The 15,765-nt window shown below is 60.9% G+C and overlaps 6 protein-coding genes across 6 annotated transcripts; 4 read left to right on the forward strand and 2 right to left on the reverse strand.

The window, feature by feature from the left end:
• Positions 1–444: 444 nt before the first annotated feature.
• Positions 445–2,744, forward strand: DGA1 (diacylglycerol O-acyltransferase 1; the record flags this gene model as incomplete). Its single annotated transcript, XM_028622386.1, has 12 exons — positions 445–920; positions 995–1,099; positions 1,400–1,530; positions 1,580–1,595; positions 1,686–1,760; positions 1,799–1,881; positions 1,935–2,194; positions 2,240–2,253; positions 2,293–2,382; positions 2,428–2,455; positions 2,503–2,530; positions 2,587–2,744. The coding sequence occupies 12 exons, from the start codon at positions 445–447 to the stop codon at positions 2,742–2,744; spliced, it is 1,464 nt and encodes a 487-aa protein (XP_028477278.1).
• Positions 2,745–3,183: 439 nt separating this feature from the next.
• TAD2 (tRNA(adenine34) deaminase) lies at positions 3,184–4,402 on the forward strand (the record flags this gene model as incomplete). The annotated part of the gene is made up of 5 exons (XM_028622387.1): positions 3,184–3,195; positions 3,241–3,306; positions 3,503–3,607; positions 3,774–3,979; positions 4,084–4,402. The coding sequence occupies 5 exons, from the start codon at positions 3,184–3,186 to the stop codon at positions 4,400–4,402; spliced, it is 708 nt and encodes a 235-aa protein (XP_028477279.1).
• A 298-nt stretch (positions 4,403–4,700) lies between these two features.
• Positions 4,701–8,287, reverse strand: EHS24_007006 (uncharacterized protein; the record flags this gene model as incomplete). The annotated part of the gene is made up of 4 exons (XM_028622388.1): positions 4,701–7,591; positions 7,647–7,983; positions 8,044–8,088; positions 8,138–8,287. 4 exons carry the CDS (start codon positions 8,285–8,287, stop codon positions 4,701–4,703), a joined length of 3,423 nt encoding a protein of 1,140 aa, XP_028477280.1.
• An 806-nt stretch (positions 8,288–9,093) lies between these two features.
• EHS24_007007 (uncharacterized protein) lies at positions 9,094–9,870 on the forward strand (the record flags this gene model as incomplete). The annotated part of the gene is made up of 1 exon (XM_028622389.1): positions 9,094–9,870. One exon carries the CDS (start codon positions 9,094–9,096, stop codon positions 9,868–9,870), a length of 777 nt encoding a protein of 258 aa, XP_028477281.1.
• Positions 9,871–9,949: 79 nt separating this feature from the next.
• EHS24_007008 (uncharacterized protein) lies at positions 9,950–12,870 on the reverse strand (the record flags this gene model as incomplete). The annotated part of the gene is made up of 3 exons (XM_028622390.1): positions 9,950–9,973; positions 10,011–10,116; positions 10,154–12,870. The coding sequence occupies 3 exons, from the start codon at positions 12,868–12,870 to the stop codon at positions 9,950–9,952; spliced, it is 2,847 nt and encodes a 948-aa protein (XP_028477282.1).
• Positions 12,871–13,157: 287 nt separating this feature from the next.
• Positions 13,158–14,085, forward strand: EHS24_007009 (uncharacterized protein; the record flags this gene model as incomplete). The annotated part of the gene is made up of 7 exons (XM_028622391.1): positions 13,158–13,186; positions 13,233–13,280; positions 13,346–13,408; positions 13,450–13,513; positions 13,553–13,795; positions 13,832–13,917; positions 13,956–14,085. The coding sequence occupies 7 exons, from the start codon at positions 13,158–13,160 to the stop codon at positions 14,083–14,085; spliced, it is 663 nt and encodes a 220-aa protein (XP_028477283.1).
• Between the last annotated feature and the right edge of the window lie 1,680 nt (positions 14,086–15,765).

Below are 15,765 nucleotides of genomic sequence, written 5' to 3' on the forward strand. Positions count from 1 at the left end.
CTCTCGCTCTCATCTCTCTCCCCACACACGGCACATCATTCCCCGCCCTCAAGCGCCAAAGACCCGATAACCCACGCCCTTCTCCCGCGCGCCGTTCTTGACATTGCCGAACGCACCCACAGCCCACAGCAACCACCACCACCACCACCACCACCGCTTCCTCCCTCACGCTCTCACGCCGACTGAAACCTCGGCGTCTCGCAACCTCTCCACACTCGTTATCTACCCCGCCTCTTGCCTACCTACCTCCCCGCCCCCGGGCTCTGATCTCGCTGGCCAACAGCCACACACCCCACTAGCTTGCGCACAGCACGTTGCACAATTGAGTGCCCCGCGCGCCCTCACCCTTCCCACCGTCGACTCGACCGTAGCACTCCTGTCGCCCCCGCGAGTTCTTGTCTTTGGTGCTCCGCAACATAAACCCAACGCTGCGTTATAGTAGCCATGACGACCGCAACGACCGCGTCCAGCTCCCCACCCTCGAGCTCGGCGTCATTTTCGGCATCCACCTCCCCGGCTGCCTCGACGCTAGTCGACCTCGACTCCACCGACAGCGGCGGTCTGGGACTCGGCAACGTCTCTTCGGCGGGTGCTGCGGCTGGCCTGCGTCTTCGCCTCAACGCGCCAGGCGTCGACGACTACTCTGAAGACCTCTCGCCCGCCCAGTCCGACGTCTCCACCGCCGTCTCCCCGGCTCCCTCGCTCCTCCGTCTCGACGCCCTGCACTCCCCGGACGCACAGTACAAACCGCTCGGCTTCCTCTCTGGCAGCTCGCGCAACTCGGCGGCAGACTCGTTGACCACAAAGACAAAGACAAAGTCCAAGTCAAAGGACAAGAAGCGGCTCAAGAGCCCCATCCTCGACGCGCTCAAGCTGCCCCCACTCAGCGAAATCAGCATCCCACGGCCCGTCCAGATCAAGTAGGTTGCGGTTGCCTCTGACTCTCCCGCGTCCCCTTCCTACTGGAAGTAGCACAGCTGATATTGGTCACTAGGTTTGCGCCTCTCCACATCCCACCCCACCGTCGCTGGCAGACCGCTGCCGTCGCCATCTGGGCGCTTCTCATGCCCATCTGCGTCATCATCTTCTTCTTCCTTGTGTGAGTTCCTAGCGGCTGCGGAAAGAGTTACGAGGGGGAAGGGGCGAAGACGGGAACGGGCGCGCACGGTATGGAAGGCGTCGAAGCTGTGGAACACATTCTCTGCTGTTCGTAGACGACCAGCGACCGGCACGGCGCTGCTGGCGTCTTTGGCGTTCCGGCGCGGTCGACAGAATGCCCATTGTGTAGCCGGACTCTGGACCGCACAGTCGCCTCTCCTCCTTGTTTTGGGCCGTTCTTCCGCACGATCTGCCTTGCCCCCGTGCACACCGAGTGGCAGCTGACAGACAACCCCGGCAGCTCTCTTCCATTCCTGTGGCCCATCATCATCCCATACGTCATCTGGATCAACTGGGTCGACAAGGCCTATCTCCACGGAGGAAGGCCAAGGAAGTGGGCGCGCAACTTTGTTGGATGGAAGTACTTTGCTCGTGAGTCCAGCTAAATGGTCGATGCGAGCTTTAGCTGACAACCCGGCAGAATACTACCCGTGCAGGTAAGCTCATTGCGCAACTACGGCAGAATCATATTCTTTGCAACACGAGTTGCAAGGAGCGGCCATGGGCCTCTGCTGACGTCGTCGCAGTATTGTCAAGGAGGCAGAGCTGCCTCCCGACAAGCGCTACGTGTTTGGGTACCACCCGCACGGCATCATCGGGATGTGAGTGGCCTGGATGTGAGTTTCAGCTGACAGTTCAGGGGAGCGTTGGCGACATTTGCTACTGAAGCGACGGGCTTTGGAGAGTACTACCCAGGAATCAAACCCCACCTCCTGACTCTTGGTGAGTGCAGTGCGCCACGGTGTGTCGTTTCCGCTCCACTAACACCTGGCCAGATTCCAACTTTAAGATCCCGATCTATCGCGACCTCCTCATGGCGCTGGGAATGGGCTCCGTCGCACGTCGCTCGTGCACCAACATTCTTGCCCAGGGCCCCGGCAGTGCCATCACCATCGTCGTGGGCGGTGCCGCCGAGTCCCTCGCTGCCCACCCGGGCACCCACGACCTGACCCTCAAGAAGCGCTTTGGGTTTATCAAGGTGGCCATCCGTGAGGGTGCCGACCTCGTGCCAGTGTTCTCGTTTGGCGAGAACGATGTGAGTTTCCTCATGCTGCTGAGCGTACTTGAAGCTGACCAACAGATTTATGACCAACTGTTGGTTTAACGTACTCGGCAGCTTAAGCTAACCCCCAGTGCCAACGAGAAGGGCTCGACTGTGTACAAGCTCCAAAAGCGCTTCCAGAAGGTGTTTGGGTTTACTCTCCCTCTCTTCCATGGCCGAGGGTGAGTTCAGGTGCCAAGTGGCGCGTGTCAGGCTGACCTGTACAGCATCTTCAACTACAACTACGGTCTTTTGGTGGGTTATCAGAGAGGCGTTCCATTCACAATCGTACTAACCCGCAGCCCTTCCGCCACCCCATCGTTGCCGTCAGTGAGTATAAGCTTCAATGCGGAGTTGTGGGTACCTCGCTTCTAACACCTCCCCAGTCGGCAGGCCCATTGCCACCGAGCAGTGCCGCGAACCCACCCAGGAAATGGTCCAGGAGGTGCACCAGCAATACATCACCGAGCTGGTGCGTATCTGGGACAAGTACAAGGACCTGTACGCCCAGAACCGTACGCGCGAGCTGCGTGTGGTCGAGTAGATACCCCCCAAAATGGACCACAGCGCGCCAGAGCTGGCTGTCCCTGCCCAGCAGCCGCCGACCCAACGGAGGTTCCAGCTTGCAGTGTGTTAGGAAACAGACGAGGCGTTTTCTGTGCATGGATGCATCGAATGTGTATTAGTGCAAGCTCTGGTTGCGGAAGAGGGTGGCGTGTAGCACGTTTGAGCAGTGAGCGCACGGCGGTCGGGCTACAATCACCACGAAGGTGGTGACAGCACAACTTGCCAAAGTGGACAACCTCCACCACGTCCAAAATGAGTCCGAGATTTTCTCCTGAAGTTGCTCAATGATTCGGGTTAGGTTGGATTCAGAATTGGATTAACAACTACTGTCAACACCTCCACCTTTCAGATTGTAACGCTTTTTTTACAAAAGACGGCAAAAGAGGGACAACCACAGAGCGAGATCAGAAGCAACCATGAACAAGGCGGTAAGCTAGACGGATAGGAGCTGGGTTAGCTGACAACATTACCAGATCTACGTCCCCGTCGAGGAGCAGAACGAGGAGGACCGCAAGTGGATGGCCGAGGCGCTCGCGATGGTGAGTCTAGTGGTGGTGTGCCGAGCAAGGATAATGCTGACTGTCGTCCTTCCGTTCCGTGACCGCGACTGACCATATGGCCGTGACCTCATCCGACTGCGTCCCTCATCTTGCGCTACCGATCCCCAACTCGATCCTCGATATCACCCCCCTATCCCACCACCCGCCATCAACTTACGTGCTGCTCTGAACACAGGCGCAAGAGGCTCTGGATAACGAAGAGGTGCCCGTCGGCTGCGTGTTTGTGCGCGACGGACAGGCGATTGCGCGTGCGCGCAACAGGACAAACGAGTGGAGGAATGTGAGTGCGAGCCAGCCTGCTATGATCGTTGCCTTGGGTCGTGCTGGCACAGCTACAAAGACTCGCAGTCCGCAAACAGCTGTAGCCATGTACCGTACCTTGCTTCTCACCCGAAGAGCTCTCTATTTCCAAGTCATGACCAGAGCTCGCTGCTAACACGCCCCAGGCAACCCTGCACGCCGAGCTCGAAGCCATCGACCACCTCCTTCCCTTCAACCCCCCGCCCCTGTCCGCCATTACCCTCTACGTCACTGTGGAGCCATGTGTGATGTGTGCCAGTGCGCTGCGACAGGTGGGAATCGGGCGCGTGGTGTATGGGTGCGGAAACGACCGGTTTGGCGGTTGTGGAAGTGTCTTGGACGTCAGCACGAGGTGAGTCGGCGCTGGAACGGGAGCTGCATTGCATTTGCGGATCAACTCCCCTCGCTTGATATCTTGCGCTTGCGCCAGACCCAAACGCTCACACGTCTCCCCAGCGACATGCTCGACACACACGCCCCCTTCGAGGCCGTCGGCGGCTTCTACCGCGAAGAGGCCATCATGATGCTGCGCCGCTTCTACATGAGCGAGAACCAGAACGCGCCCAACCCCAAGAAGAAGGCGTCGCGCGTGCTCAAGACTGAGATTGCGCCCATGCCATCCTCGGCCACCGCGTCGTCGGCCACCACACCGGCAAGTTCCCGCTCGACGTCGGTCGCCCCCGGCGACAAGCTCTTGCCACTGCCCATGCCGATCGGGGGCACGCTCGTGTCCACCCCGCGCGGGATGACCCCGGCGCCGGGAGGACAGCAGTAAAGAAACAACCAGCATTCCTTCCTATAATCGCATTCCGCCATCGACACGTCCACTGTACCCCCTGGGTCAAGAGCTGGACTCATTATGCATCTCGGGTCGCCCCCGCGACACCGGCGCGCTTCAAACCACGACTTCGTTGTTTTTCATGTCATTCGGTCTTACATTTCGTTTACTAACGTGGAGGACGTTTTTCGTTACTGATATTTGTTGTTGGGGGTTTTGGTCTATTGGAAACAGGGAGAATACAGGAAAGGTAACAGGGAGAATACGGGAAAGGTACTGTCCATTTGCTGTTGTCTCACCGCTTGACCTCGACGAAGATGGTCAAGAAGAAGAAGAGGCGCAACATGACAGTCGTGACGTTTTTGCGGTCGCTGGTCGTGGTCTCCGGTTCCGGCTGAGACTCGAGCCCGACATCGACCTTGGGATGGGCCGGGCCCTGACTCTCGGCACCTACCTTGAGCTCGACATCGCACTTGGGCATGGGGGCGACAGGAGCCTGGGTCCAGGTCCGCGCCTGCGTCCGCGCAGAGAACCCCTGCACCTCGACGCGCACCTCGTGGATGTTCTTGGGCCTGAACGGCGCCTTGAGCCGGTCCATGAGCGACCGGCGGGGCGGCTTCTTGTCCTTGAGCGTGGCCTTGACCGTTGGCCTGACCGTGGAGGCCGGGGCCGGCGGCTGGAACACGTCAGGCCAGCTCCTGCGCCTGGCCTTGGTCTCGTCGACCCGCGTGGCGGTGGGGACCATGCCATTCGTCTTGAGGATGGAGGCAGGCGCCTCGAGGGCGCTAGACGTCGGCGTCGGCGTGGCGGGCAGCAGGCTGAGTGGCCCCGCGTCGCGCTCCGCCACCTCAAGAGACACCTCGGACGGAAGCGAGCGAGGAAGGTTGTCCCCGCGCGCGTTCCACCAGACACCCGCGTTGGCCTCTCCATTCGCCTCGTCGGCCGGCAGGGGCAGGTAGCGCACCGGAGCGTGGACGGCGACCTGGGCCGTGAACACGCCGGCGGTGGCGTCGCCCACGGCGTCGTCGGCAAGCTCGGTGATGCGCGCGCTGTCAATGCCGGGGTTGAACGAGGACGGCTCGCCATGTCCCTCGAGCGGGTCGTACTGCGCCGTCGTGGGCGCGTACACGCACGTCGAGAGGTTACGCTGTCCGCGCGTCGCCGTCGCCGTCGCCGTCGCCGTTCCCATCCCCGTCGCTGCCCCCGCGGGAGGCACGAGGATGTTGGCGCCCTTCCACGGGCTCTGGCGCGGGGTGCCGAGGTCCAGCCCCAGGCCGTTGACGCGCGTCGGCGTCGTCGGCGCCTCGTCCACGTCCACGTCCACGTCCACGTCCACGTCGCCGTCCGCCGCCTCGGGGCTGTCAAACGTTGCGTAGCCGGGATATGGGGTGCGGTCCGGACGCGCGCCGCCGCGGCGGTTGACGTTGAGCAGCGGGGAGTCGCCCAGCGACCCGAGGCCCAGGACGTGTTTGTTGATGTCAAACTCCGATCCGAGCGAGAGGGTTCGTGGCGGCTCGTCGCGATGGCGGGATGCCTGCGCGACCGCCCGCTCGGCACGCTCGCGGGCGAGGTTGATGGCCAGCTGGCCGTCGCTGAACGACGACGAGGTGCTGGCGTCCTCGTCGCTGCTGTTCTGTCTGGGCGACGCGTGGACGGGCGGCGGGGACGGCTCGGGCTGCCTGCGCACGCCGCTGGCCCCGACGTGAGGAACAGTGCCGGGGATGAAGGCCGGTTTGCCAGTGTTGGTCTGCTGGGTCGCCGAACTGTTCACGGCGTGCGCAGTGATATCGGCGAGGGGGTTGGTTCCCGCGCCAGCCACAAGCGGCCTGCGTGACGCCGCGGGGGTGAGGAGCGGAACAGCGGCGAGTCCCACGGCAGCCACTGGGCCCTTGGCCTTGGGGTCGCGAGCCACAGCCTTGAGTGGCCGAATGGGCCTGGTGGGGACGGGAATACCACTGGGCATACTGCTGGTGGTCGCCTCGGGCTGGGCTGGAGGAGGGGAGACGGGTGCCACAGTCGGCACTATAAGGGTGAAGGGGGTGGCCTCTGCCTCGGCCACCTGAGCGTCCCACGACGCCCGCTGGGTCCTTGCATGGTCGAGGTCTGCGTCCTCTTCGCCGTCACCGTTGGAGCTGAGAGGAACAGCGTACGAGGGGGGCATAGCGAGCTCGCTCCAAGTGCGTGATGTATCAAACCGACGGCCGTCGCCGTGGGTAGGCCACACCGTCAGGTAGTGCAGCCACCGGGGATCCAGAAAGTACCGGTCCGTCGCCTCCCACAGCCACTTTTCGTTTGTCTCTGGCGGCTCTGACCCAGCTGAACCAGGCTGAAACGCGTCGCGCAACGCCCACATCTCGGCTGCCGTGGACCAGTAGCAGAACGGGTTGTGGAGGAGGTACCGGAGCCGTTGATACTTGCGGCAGCCCTTGAAGGCCTCGGCGAGGTCGGACCGACCGAGGCGCTCATACTCTTCGATAAGAGCGAGCTCCATGGGGTGCAGGGCATTCTTGCCAAGTTGAAAGTCGTCAAAGTTGATGAACACCTCCCACGCAATGGCTTCGGGCAAGTGGGCCGTGTAGGCAAACTCCCAGTCGATAATGGCGGCGAGGTGTCCGTCGGGACGCAGGAACATGATGTCAAACTTTTCGTCACCGTGACGGAGGTACGTGGGGCCGCTGGCGAGCCTCATCTCGTCGCATTCCGAGACGAGGCGGTGTACCTCGAGCAGGGCGAGAAAGTAGAAATCGTCCCACTCGCCCTCCCTGTAGTTTTTACCGTACTGGCGGTCGTGGCCCTTCAAGACACTGTCGATGCGTTCGTTGATGACTTCGAGGTAAAAGTCCCTGCTGGTCACGTACGGGCCCGTCACCTCCGAGTACGCGAGCGAGACCAGCTTGCCGACATGGCCCGGGTTCCTCCGTCCGATGGGAGCAGTGCTATACACATTGGGCCACAGACTGCCCACGCCGCGAAACTTTATGGACAAGATCTTGATCATAAACTGGGCAAAGTCACGGACCGTGACCAGGAACGGCTGGACGGCCTTGTCCCCCACCACCGCGTCGTGCCGGTGCTCGAGCAGATGGAAGTATGCGACGGGGTCGTGCTCGTGGATAAACTCAAAGTACGACTTGTACGACTTGCCAGCAGCACACTCGACGAACATGTGCGGAATGTGGTACAGAGCTGGGTATGTTGTTAGCGTTTGGGACTGGTGGCCGCTTCGCCAATCGACACTCACAAGGATGCTGCGTGGAGGCCCACGCATTGGGGATAAACTCTGGGGCAATGGCCCGGAGGAGGCTGATGGTGTGTAGCTCGTTGGCGAGACCCAGTTGCTGGAACGTCTTGTCCACTTCTGGGTTCAACTTGCGTGCCCGGACGAGCCACTTGACGCCGTCGTCAAACGTGATGGGAATGTGGATGTTGAGACCACCCTCGAGCGCCTTGTTGGCCTCGTATCCCTTAATGAGCATGTCTGCAGTCGGCGCCTCGAAGCGATATCCCACACCAGGGCGGATCTCGTCCAATCGTGACCTCATGGGGGTTGCATACAGGTAGGAGACGAGCATGATGCGCTGCGGATAGTTAGTTCAAACCATGCTCGGTACAACGGCTGCCTCGATGGACAAACTTACATCGGCAAGCCTGCGGTAGTCGAAAGCATTGGAAAAGTCGTTGGGCTACATTGTCAGCAAGCAAGACACACATTCAGGTCACTATGGAACTCACTGGGACAGCCTTGCAGGGGTGAGCTTTTTTACTTCCAAAATGCGTGGAGCAGTAGGTGTGCGGGCACCCATGGCAGGTGTACCTCGGTACGACCCGGCAGCTCTTTACCGCACAGCAACGTGCTACGACTCTGTCGGGGCTGAGGGCCATGTTGCAGATCGAGAGGTGAGCGATTGGATCGTATCCTTTTGGATGTTGAGGTACTTTTAACTGTTGTGCTGTGTTGCGCTGTCTGATGAGTGTGCTCAACTCCAAAGCAGTCTCAACTGTGGCGTTTCACGGCTGCCATTAACGGGGGATCAGTGTCATTGTATGCGGCGCGTTTCATGGCCCGAGTTCACAAAGTAGGCCACACCAGGTGGATATCCCTTCCATCAGTGATGGCATCCTCCAAAGGCTGAGCCTGTCGGTGGTTCATCGTGGCCACTGATGGCGTTTCAGTGCCATCAAAAGCACAACGTATTTTCGGTGATTTTTCACTGATTTTTGCCCCCCACTCATCAACGACAGGCCCAGGTGATATCAGGAAAACATACCTGCGGTCTGTGGTAGGCATCACTTGACCCCTTGGATGCGTCCGTGCTGACCGACCTGGAAGAACGCAGAGTCACGGCCATCAGGCCGCCATCAGCAGCACTGTGTTTCCATCAGCATCGAGAATGTTAGGAACCCTCCAGGAGTGGAGGTTTTGGTGATGAAGCCGAAGGGATGAAACCGGAAGGAGCATGATCACTGACGTTGACAGAATGGTGCAAGGTCCCCAGTCACTCACGCTGCCTATAGCATGCTGAGAAAGATGCACAGAGCGTGCACGTCGCGAGCACCGATGGTACTCACTCGCCACACGCACCTGCGGCATTCGGCTCTCGGGCCGGACATAGCCGTCTCATCTCACTTTCGGCCTCTACGTCACCGAAATAGCCCAACTGTCCAACTCGACCATTTCACCAACCACCATGACACGCTCAGCAATCGTCACAGGCTCGACCAGCGGTATCGGCGAGGGCATCGCGACCGCCCTCGCCGCGGCGGGGTACAACGTCATGCTCAACGGCTTTGGCGACCCCACGGCCATTGCGACCCTCCAGGCGACCCTCGCGTCCACGTACAATGTCCAGACCGCCCACTCGGCCGCGGACATGAGCCAGCCCGCCGAGATCCGCCAAATGGTCGCGGACGCTGTCGCAGCCTTTGGATCCGTCGACGTCCTGGTCAACAATGCCGGTATCCAGTTCACGGCGCCGACGGACGAGTTTCCCGAGGACAAGTGGGACGCGATCATTGCGATCAACATGAGCTCGGTGTTCCACGCGTCCAAGGCTGCGATCCCGCACATGAAGGCCGGCGGGTGGGGGCGCATCGTCAACATTGCGTCGGTGCACGGGCTCGTCGCGTCCGCAAACAAGGTCGCGTACGTCACGGCCAAGCACGGCGTGGTGGGCATGACAAAAGTCATGGCGGTGGAAACGGCCAACGAGGGGATCACGGTCAACGCTATATGTCCCGGCTGGGTGCTCACCCCTTTGGTCAAGCAGCAGATCCAGGCGCGGGCGGACAAGAATGGGACCACGTTCGAGGAGGAGACGGACGCAATGCTGGGGGAGAAGCAGCCCATGCGCAAGTTTACCACTCCCGAGAAGCTCGGCGCGCTGGCCGTGTTCTTGTGTTCCGACGCGGCGGATACGACCACCGGCGCGAGTCTGTCAGTGGACGGGGCTTGGTCGGCTATCTAGAACGGGTCATGCACTTCATGATGCCCACCGAATTCTACTAGGTTTTTACAAAAGGAATACGCCAAAAAACACTGCGGTATCATGGGTGGATGGTGATCATAATCTGCGTTGTTAGCTTGAGCACACTGCGATAAGCTTACATCGTCACGGAAGACAAGTGCGATGCGGTCCAGTTCGCGCCTGCTCAGACTGGTACGGTACATGATCTCCTCAAACGTCGTCACGCCGTCGAAGTATTGCACACACCTGAATGTCAGTTTCGCAAACACCTTGGACAACTCACAGATCAAACCGAGACCGCATCACCTGGTCCGTCGTGTGCTCGCGGATGACCCTCAGCCACCTTGCCTCGTCCTTTTGCGCGTGCGCAGGGAGGAAAATGAAGCTGGACGAAAAACTCGGCACAATCGAGGGCTCGGTCTCGTCGACCGAAAACTGGGCAAAGGCATTTTCGGCCTCGCCCGCGGGCGCCTCGTCGCCCTCCACGTCCGAGTCCATCTCCAAGTCACTGTCATAGTCGAGGTAGCTGGTGAACGTGGTCGTCTCCCGGAGTTCGAGCGGGTTGGAGACCGAGGTGGCCGTCCGGGCGGCTTCGCGTTTCAGCACCGTGCTCACCCCTGGGGGGGAGGGACGGGGAACACGCGTGGCGAACCCGTCCATCGGGTTGGATTGCTCCACGACAACCGCGCGAGGAGTGATGAGGTCCGACTTGGGGGACGCGTCTGTGCCCGGAGACGTAAAGCTCGGACGGGACAGGCTGGAGCGCGTAGATGTCATGGACGCCTTGCGCTCGCGGAGCCACTTGTTCCTACGCCTGTGCCACAGACGCCGCCATGCCGTCTCCTTGACTGCTGGCGAGACGATGACGCGCGCGCGAACGTGGGACTGGAGTACCAGGTCGTTTCGCAGGAGCCAGGTGATGGCACGGATGTACAGGTCGCGTTTTGGCGGGTCGGCCTGGGCCTCGGGTGGGAGGAGGTCACGGAAGGGGACGGGCGCAAACGAGACCATCGAGATGAACGCGCGCAGGTCGCCGAGACTTGGGAACGCCATCCGCCACAGGTTCGTGTGCTGGTCCAGCGAGCGCAGGTGCTGTGAGACGTTGGCGGGGATGAGAATGGTCCGGAGACGGATGTTGACGACGTCGACCAGGATGGCCCTCTTGCTCTGCACAAGCTCCCTCGCGAGTGGGATGACAATACCCTCGAGGTCGTAACGCAACTGGTGCGCAAGCTCATGCAACGGCCTGGTCACATCAGCGGCGCGCACGAGCGCCCCCATGAGCTCGTCCTCGGCCCTCTGCGACTTGGAGTCACGCCGGAACCCATCACGGAGAGCGGCACTGTGGATGTCTGCTTCGTGTTCATTCAGGACCAAGAGGGCCTGCCATGGCTCGACATTCAAGTGCGGCTGCTTGCGTGCAACGAGCGCACCGTCCGCGCCAGTGAGGCTCCATGCGTCGTCCACTTCGCCGTCACTCTCCGAGCTGTCGAGGTCACCATTCGCCAGTAACGCGGCCTCGTCGTCCTTTTCGCGCGGCGGGATGGCGATTGAGATGGGAATGTTGCTGACGTTGACGTTGACGGTCGTGGCCAGGTGCGAGAACAGCGTGTTGAGCGGCTTGCTCTTGACCTTGTGCAGTGCGCTGAACAGCTCATGGAGGCTGGCTCCCAGCTCGGTCTTTTCAATGCACATTCGCAGGCAGTCGACAACCGAGACACCCTCTGAGATGGCCTTTTCCCGAATGCGCGTAATCTGTCTTGCCTGGGTCGCGATCCAGTTGTCGCGCACCTGCAGGGCAAACGCCGCCGCGGTCCACTTGAACGCAATCTCCTGGTAGACGGTCTTGTATGTGTCGTTGGGTGTGACGTCGCTGTCGGGTTGCGGGTCAGGCTTGTCGAGAATGAGCGCCAAGTGGAACATTTGGAGCACGGGTTTGTCGTCCTCGAGCTTCTTGCCATTGGGCCGAGAGGGTGTCTCAGTACCACTGCCCTCTGTTCCACTAGCCGACATGCTGGCGGCGACAGAGTTGCGTGACATGGCCCGGAACAACGAGTGGTTGGAGTCACTCAGAAGACGGCTCGAGACGGGGCTCTCGGGCGCCTCGGCCACTGTGCGGAGGGACGCATCGCGCGGCCCAGGCGTATCGTTCATCCTTCGACCACGGGACACTCGTCGCGGCTCGTCTTCCTCGTCGCTACTCTCTTCGGCGGGGTACGCCCATCGTCCATCAGGGTTGCAGGACACGGGGTGGCCGATGAACACGAGCTCGTCGACCGACACCTCAAACTTGCGGTTACAAGCCGCACGCGGCGGTGTGAGCAGGTCGGCGAGAAAGTCGAGGCTGTAGCCGAGCGCATAGTTGTACTGGGCCTCGATAAAGGCGCCGTTCTCTTTCCCCTTCTTGGCGCCTCCGGGCCGTTGGGTCGCCTCGCTCTCGACGAGGCTCGACCGCCGCGGCCCTTCCAGAATCTCAGACAGGCCTCGCGGCGCGTTGGGCCGGATCGACTCGGCCTCGCTGCTGTATCGGCGGGGGACGTATCCGCCCCCACCCTCGAAGATACGGTCATCCTCGTCCGAGTCGTCAGAGCTGCTGTCGTCGGTACCCGAGTTGCCACTGGACCCCACCTGAGTGAGGTGCGAGTGGAGGCTGCTGCCTGACGCCGGCATCGCGGCGGACGAGTTATCGGATCCCTCGAGGTGTCGAGTAGACCGCAGCCCCGGGCGACTGGACGCCGCACTGCTGTATGGAGGGACGGTGAGCCCGCCGCCGCCACGAGACCCCGATGTACGGCTTCCGTCTGCGTGCATCCCACGCGGGAAGAGGCGGTGCGTCGGGCGCGTATCCACGGTCGTGTCCTTGGCAGTGTATGTTGCGCGCGAGTAGACGGGCTGCGACAGCCGCACCTCTGGCGACGTCGGGTCAGGCGGATACCGAAAGACATATCGGTCTTGTGCCGACGACGTCACGAGCAGCAGGCCGAGAATGTTCTCCGCCATGGCGCCTGCTGGTCGCTGTGACTGTGGGTCGGTGGTTGTTCAAAGTTGTGGGCAGGTGGAAAGTGTAGTGTCCAAGAACAACACAGGGGAGAGAGGAGAGTGGGATTGATGTCATTTCTAATGTCATAGCCCCTCCCATTACAAATACATTTGAAACCACTGTTATAATCGGCACCGGGGCGCGCATTACCGTGCCTGGATGGACCCTCGTGGGCGAGTTGGAGGTTACACGATCTCGGCTCGTCGTCGTTCCTCTCGAGCTCACCAACATCGTCATCGGCAGCACCATGCACGCCGCCGCTCTCCTCCTCCTCGCGTAGGTTTTCTGCCCGTATTGTAACCTAACTCCAGTGCGCTCCCAGCTCTCGGTGCCGACCTGCGTGGTCGCCTGGTGCCCAACCCAGTGCTCAGTGAGTTTGCCTTGCATCGGTCGGCCGTCGCTGACAGTAGACTCCACCGCCCTCCCCATCGACAGCCGAGTGGATCTCGACTATGGCGCGAGCTCGACCCTGTTCCGCGTCGACGGGTCGTTTGAGCTGTAGGTACTGCCTTCGCGCGCCTGACCTATACTAACGACAGGTTCGACGTTGCTCCCGGCCAGCACCTCATCCGGCCCATTGTGCCAGGCTATGCCATGTCCTCGGTGGGTACCGAACCGTGCAGCGCGTCTCTAACCCAGCAGCTCGTCGTGACTGTCCCCGCCGAAGCCGGGGAAGCGCTCCACGTCCAGTCCTTCTTCCCGGACCGCGCCATCCTGCCCACCACCTCGCCTTCCCTCTCGTACCCGCTCGAAGTGGCCGCCAACGGTCCCGAGGACTACTTTACCCCGCCACCGGGCGTCAACCTCATTGCCATGTTCAAGTCGCCCATGGTCATGATGATGCTGTTTTCGGCCGTCATGGCTATCGCCCTGCCCAAGATTACCGTGAGCTCAAATACCAGGCGTAGAGCTGACCCCCAGGCGTCGATGGAGGACGACCCCGAGGTCAAGGCCGAGATGGACGCTCAGCGTAAGCGCATGGCCAAGAGCATGGACTGGAGCGGATCGTGAGCTGGGCCTTTGTCACGTTTGTAGCTGACAACAGGCTCTCGGGCAAGCTGGCGTCCGCTGGCTCCAACGAGGCCGGCAGCGGCTCGTCGACACCCGCGGCCGTGAAAGCCGCTCCTGCTCCTGCGAGGGGCGCGCAGAACAAGCGCGGCGGTAAGAGGAGGTAATCAGTGCTGTCACTAGACGAGGACGAGGCGAGCAGACACGGGGCGCGGGGAGCACCGAGACGGACGTGCGATGCACCACTGTAATCACGGCGTCACTTGTCAGGCTGAACCCTTGACCTGAGTGTCATTGACCCTCGCCACGGCGTCACTCTGACGGCGTTTCTGGACCGCTTCGAATGATCATATCTCATACCCCAAGACGTTACGGATGCTGATCGGTGGCGCCAGCTGGACTGACACATGGCCGAGTGCAATGATCATGTTCCAGCACAGCGTTCAGGTGCAGCAGGTGCCAAGGAACTGGTAACTCCCGATTTGCTGATCCAAAGGTCGAGAAATAACCACGATGTCGTCAGCGTCAACGGCGGCCGAGATATAGTTGCCAGTGGCCATCGCATCAAGGAAACGAACGTCCCGAAATCCATGTCGCGCATGTCCGACACCCGGATCGTGCCGTGCCCCCGATTCCACCAGAGCGCACGCTGGTGAGGGGATGAGAGGATATGCCGAGCAACTAATGTCGTCTTCGGCTTTTCCGACCATCGTCATTGTTGCCGCTCCTTCTCCTCTTCCACCGAGCGTGAAGTGAATCCGGGTGCAGCGGCATGGCGCGGGTGGCAAAGTGGCAGTGCGCGGCGGCCGACAGGTGGCGACGGCGCGCACATTGCGGACAGCGAGCAGCGAGGACAGTGCCAGGATGCCAGGAAGCCCTCTCGATTGAGAGAGTGGAGCACGAAGGCGCATGCCTCATTTTCCTTCTTCTCGACACGCATGCGTCTGGCGCTCCTGAGCATGCCGCCGGGTGACCTTTGGGGTCCTCTGTACATGTGACATTATGGTTGATACGCGTCCTGGATAAATCGTCCAGAGCATGGGTCCAAGAGATGAACTGAACCACCCATGAAGCATGAGCCGCGGGCTGGTGTTGAGACTAGGCACGTATGTGGTTTGCGGGTCTGGGTGGAGTGGTCGGTGGCTCACACCAGTACACCAGTCAACAACCGTCCCAGCTTTTGCGGTCTGTCGACAACGGTGCATACATGTTTGCATGTGATCCGCCAGCACCTGCTGATTACCGCTTGGCACAAATTCCAGGCTACCATGGCCCAGGCCGCAGACCAGACCGCAACAATGACACCAAACAACCGCTCCAGTCCGCGGGAACAGCACCGCCCGTCATCGCCTCACGCCACACCCAAAACCATTTGGATTCATTTTTCATTTTTGGGCTCCCGGCCGCCATTCGTCACACCGCTTGGTATGTCTTGTCTTGTGCCCTCACGTCAACGACGAACAAGCGCGCGGAACGAGATGAGATGGGATGAGAGATGTACGAGATGCATCGCCGCCACAAGCACGCTCCCCCTCCACTGCGCCACTGCCAATTTGTTGTTGCGGTTTTTTGTTGGCGCCTGGGCTCTGCGGCCCTGGTCCGAGGAACCCGGGCAGAACGCGCCGTTGGCGTACGCACGCGGCACCGCGTTGGCAACTGGCCAACTGGTGTGTGAGTACAGGCGAGAGAAGTAGACGAGTGGAACAGAGCCGGTCACTACGTGCTGCAGCTGCATGCGTCCACGAGCACGAGCAACAAGCACGTAGAGGCCACTCTGCAATCTGCAAAAGGGGCCCGCTGTACCCTCTGTGGCGCCGAAAAATGTGTGTGTGCAGAGTGTGGAATCT

Source organism: Apiotrichum porosum (assembly GCF_003942205.1).
Source record: "Apiotrichum porosum strain DSM 27194 chromosome Unknown scaffold_4, whole genome shotgun sequence".
NCBI classification, from domain to species: domain Eukaryota; kingdom Fungi; phylum Basidiomycota; class Tremellomycetes; order Trichosporonales; family Trichosporonaceae; genus Apiotrichum; species Apiotrichum porosum.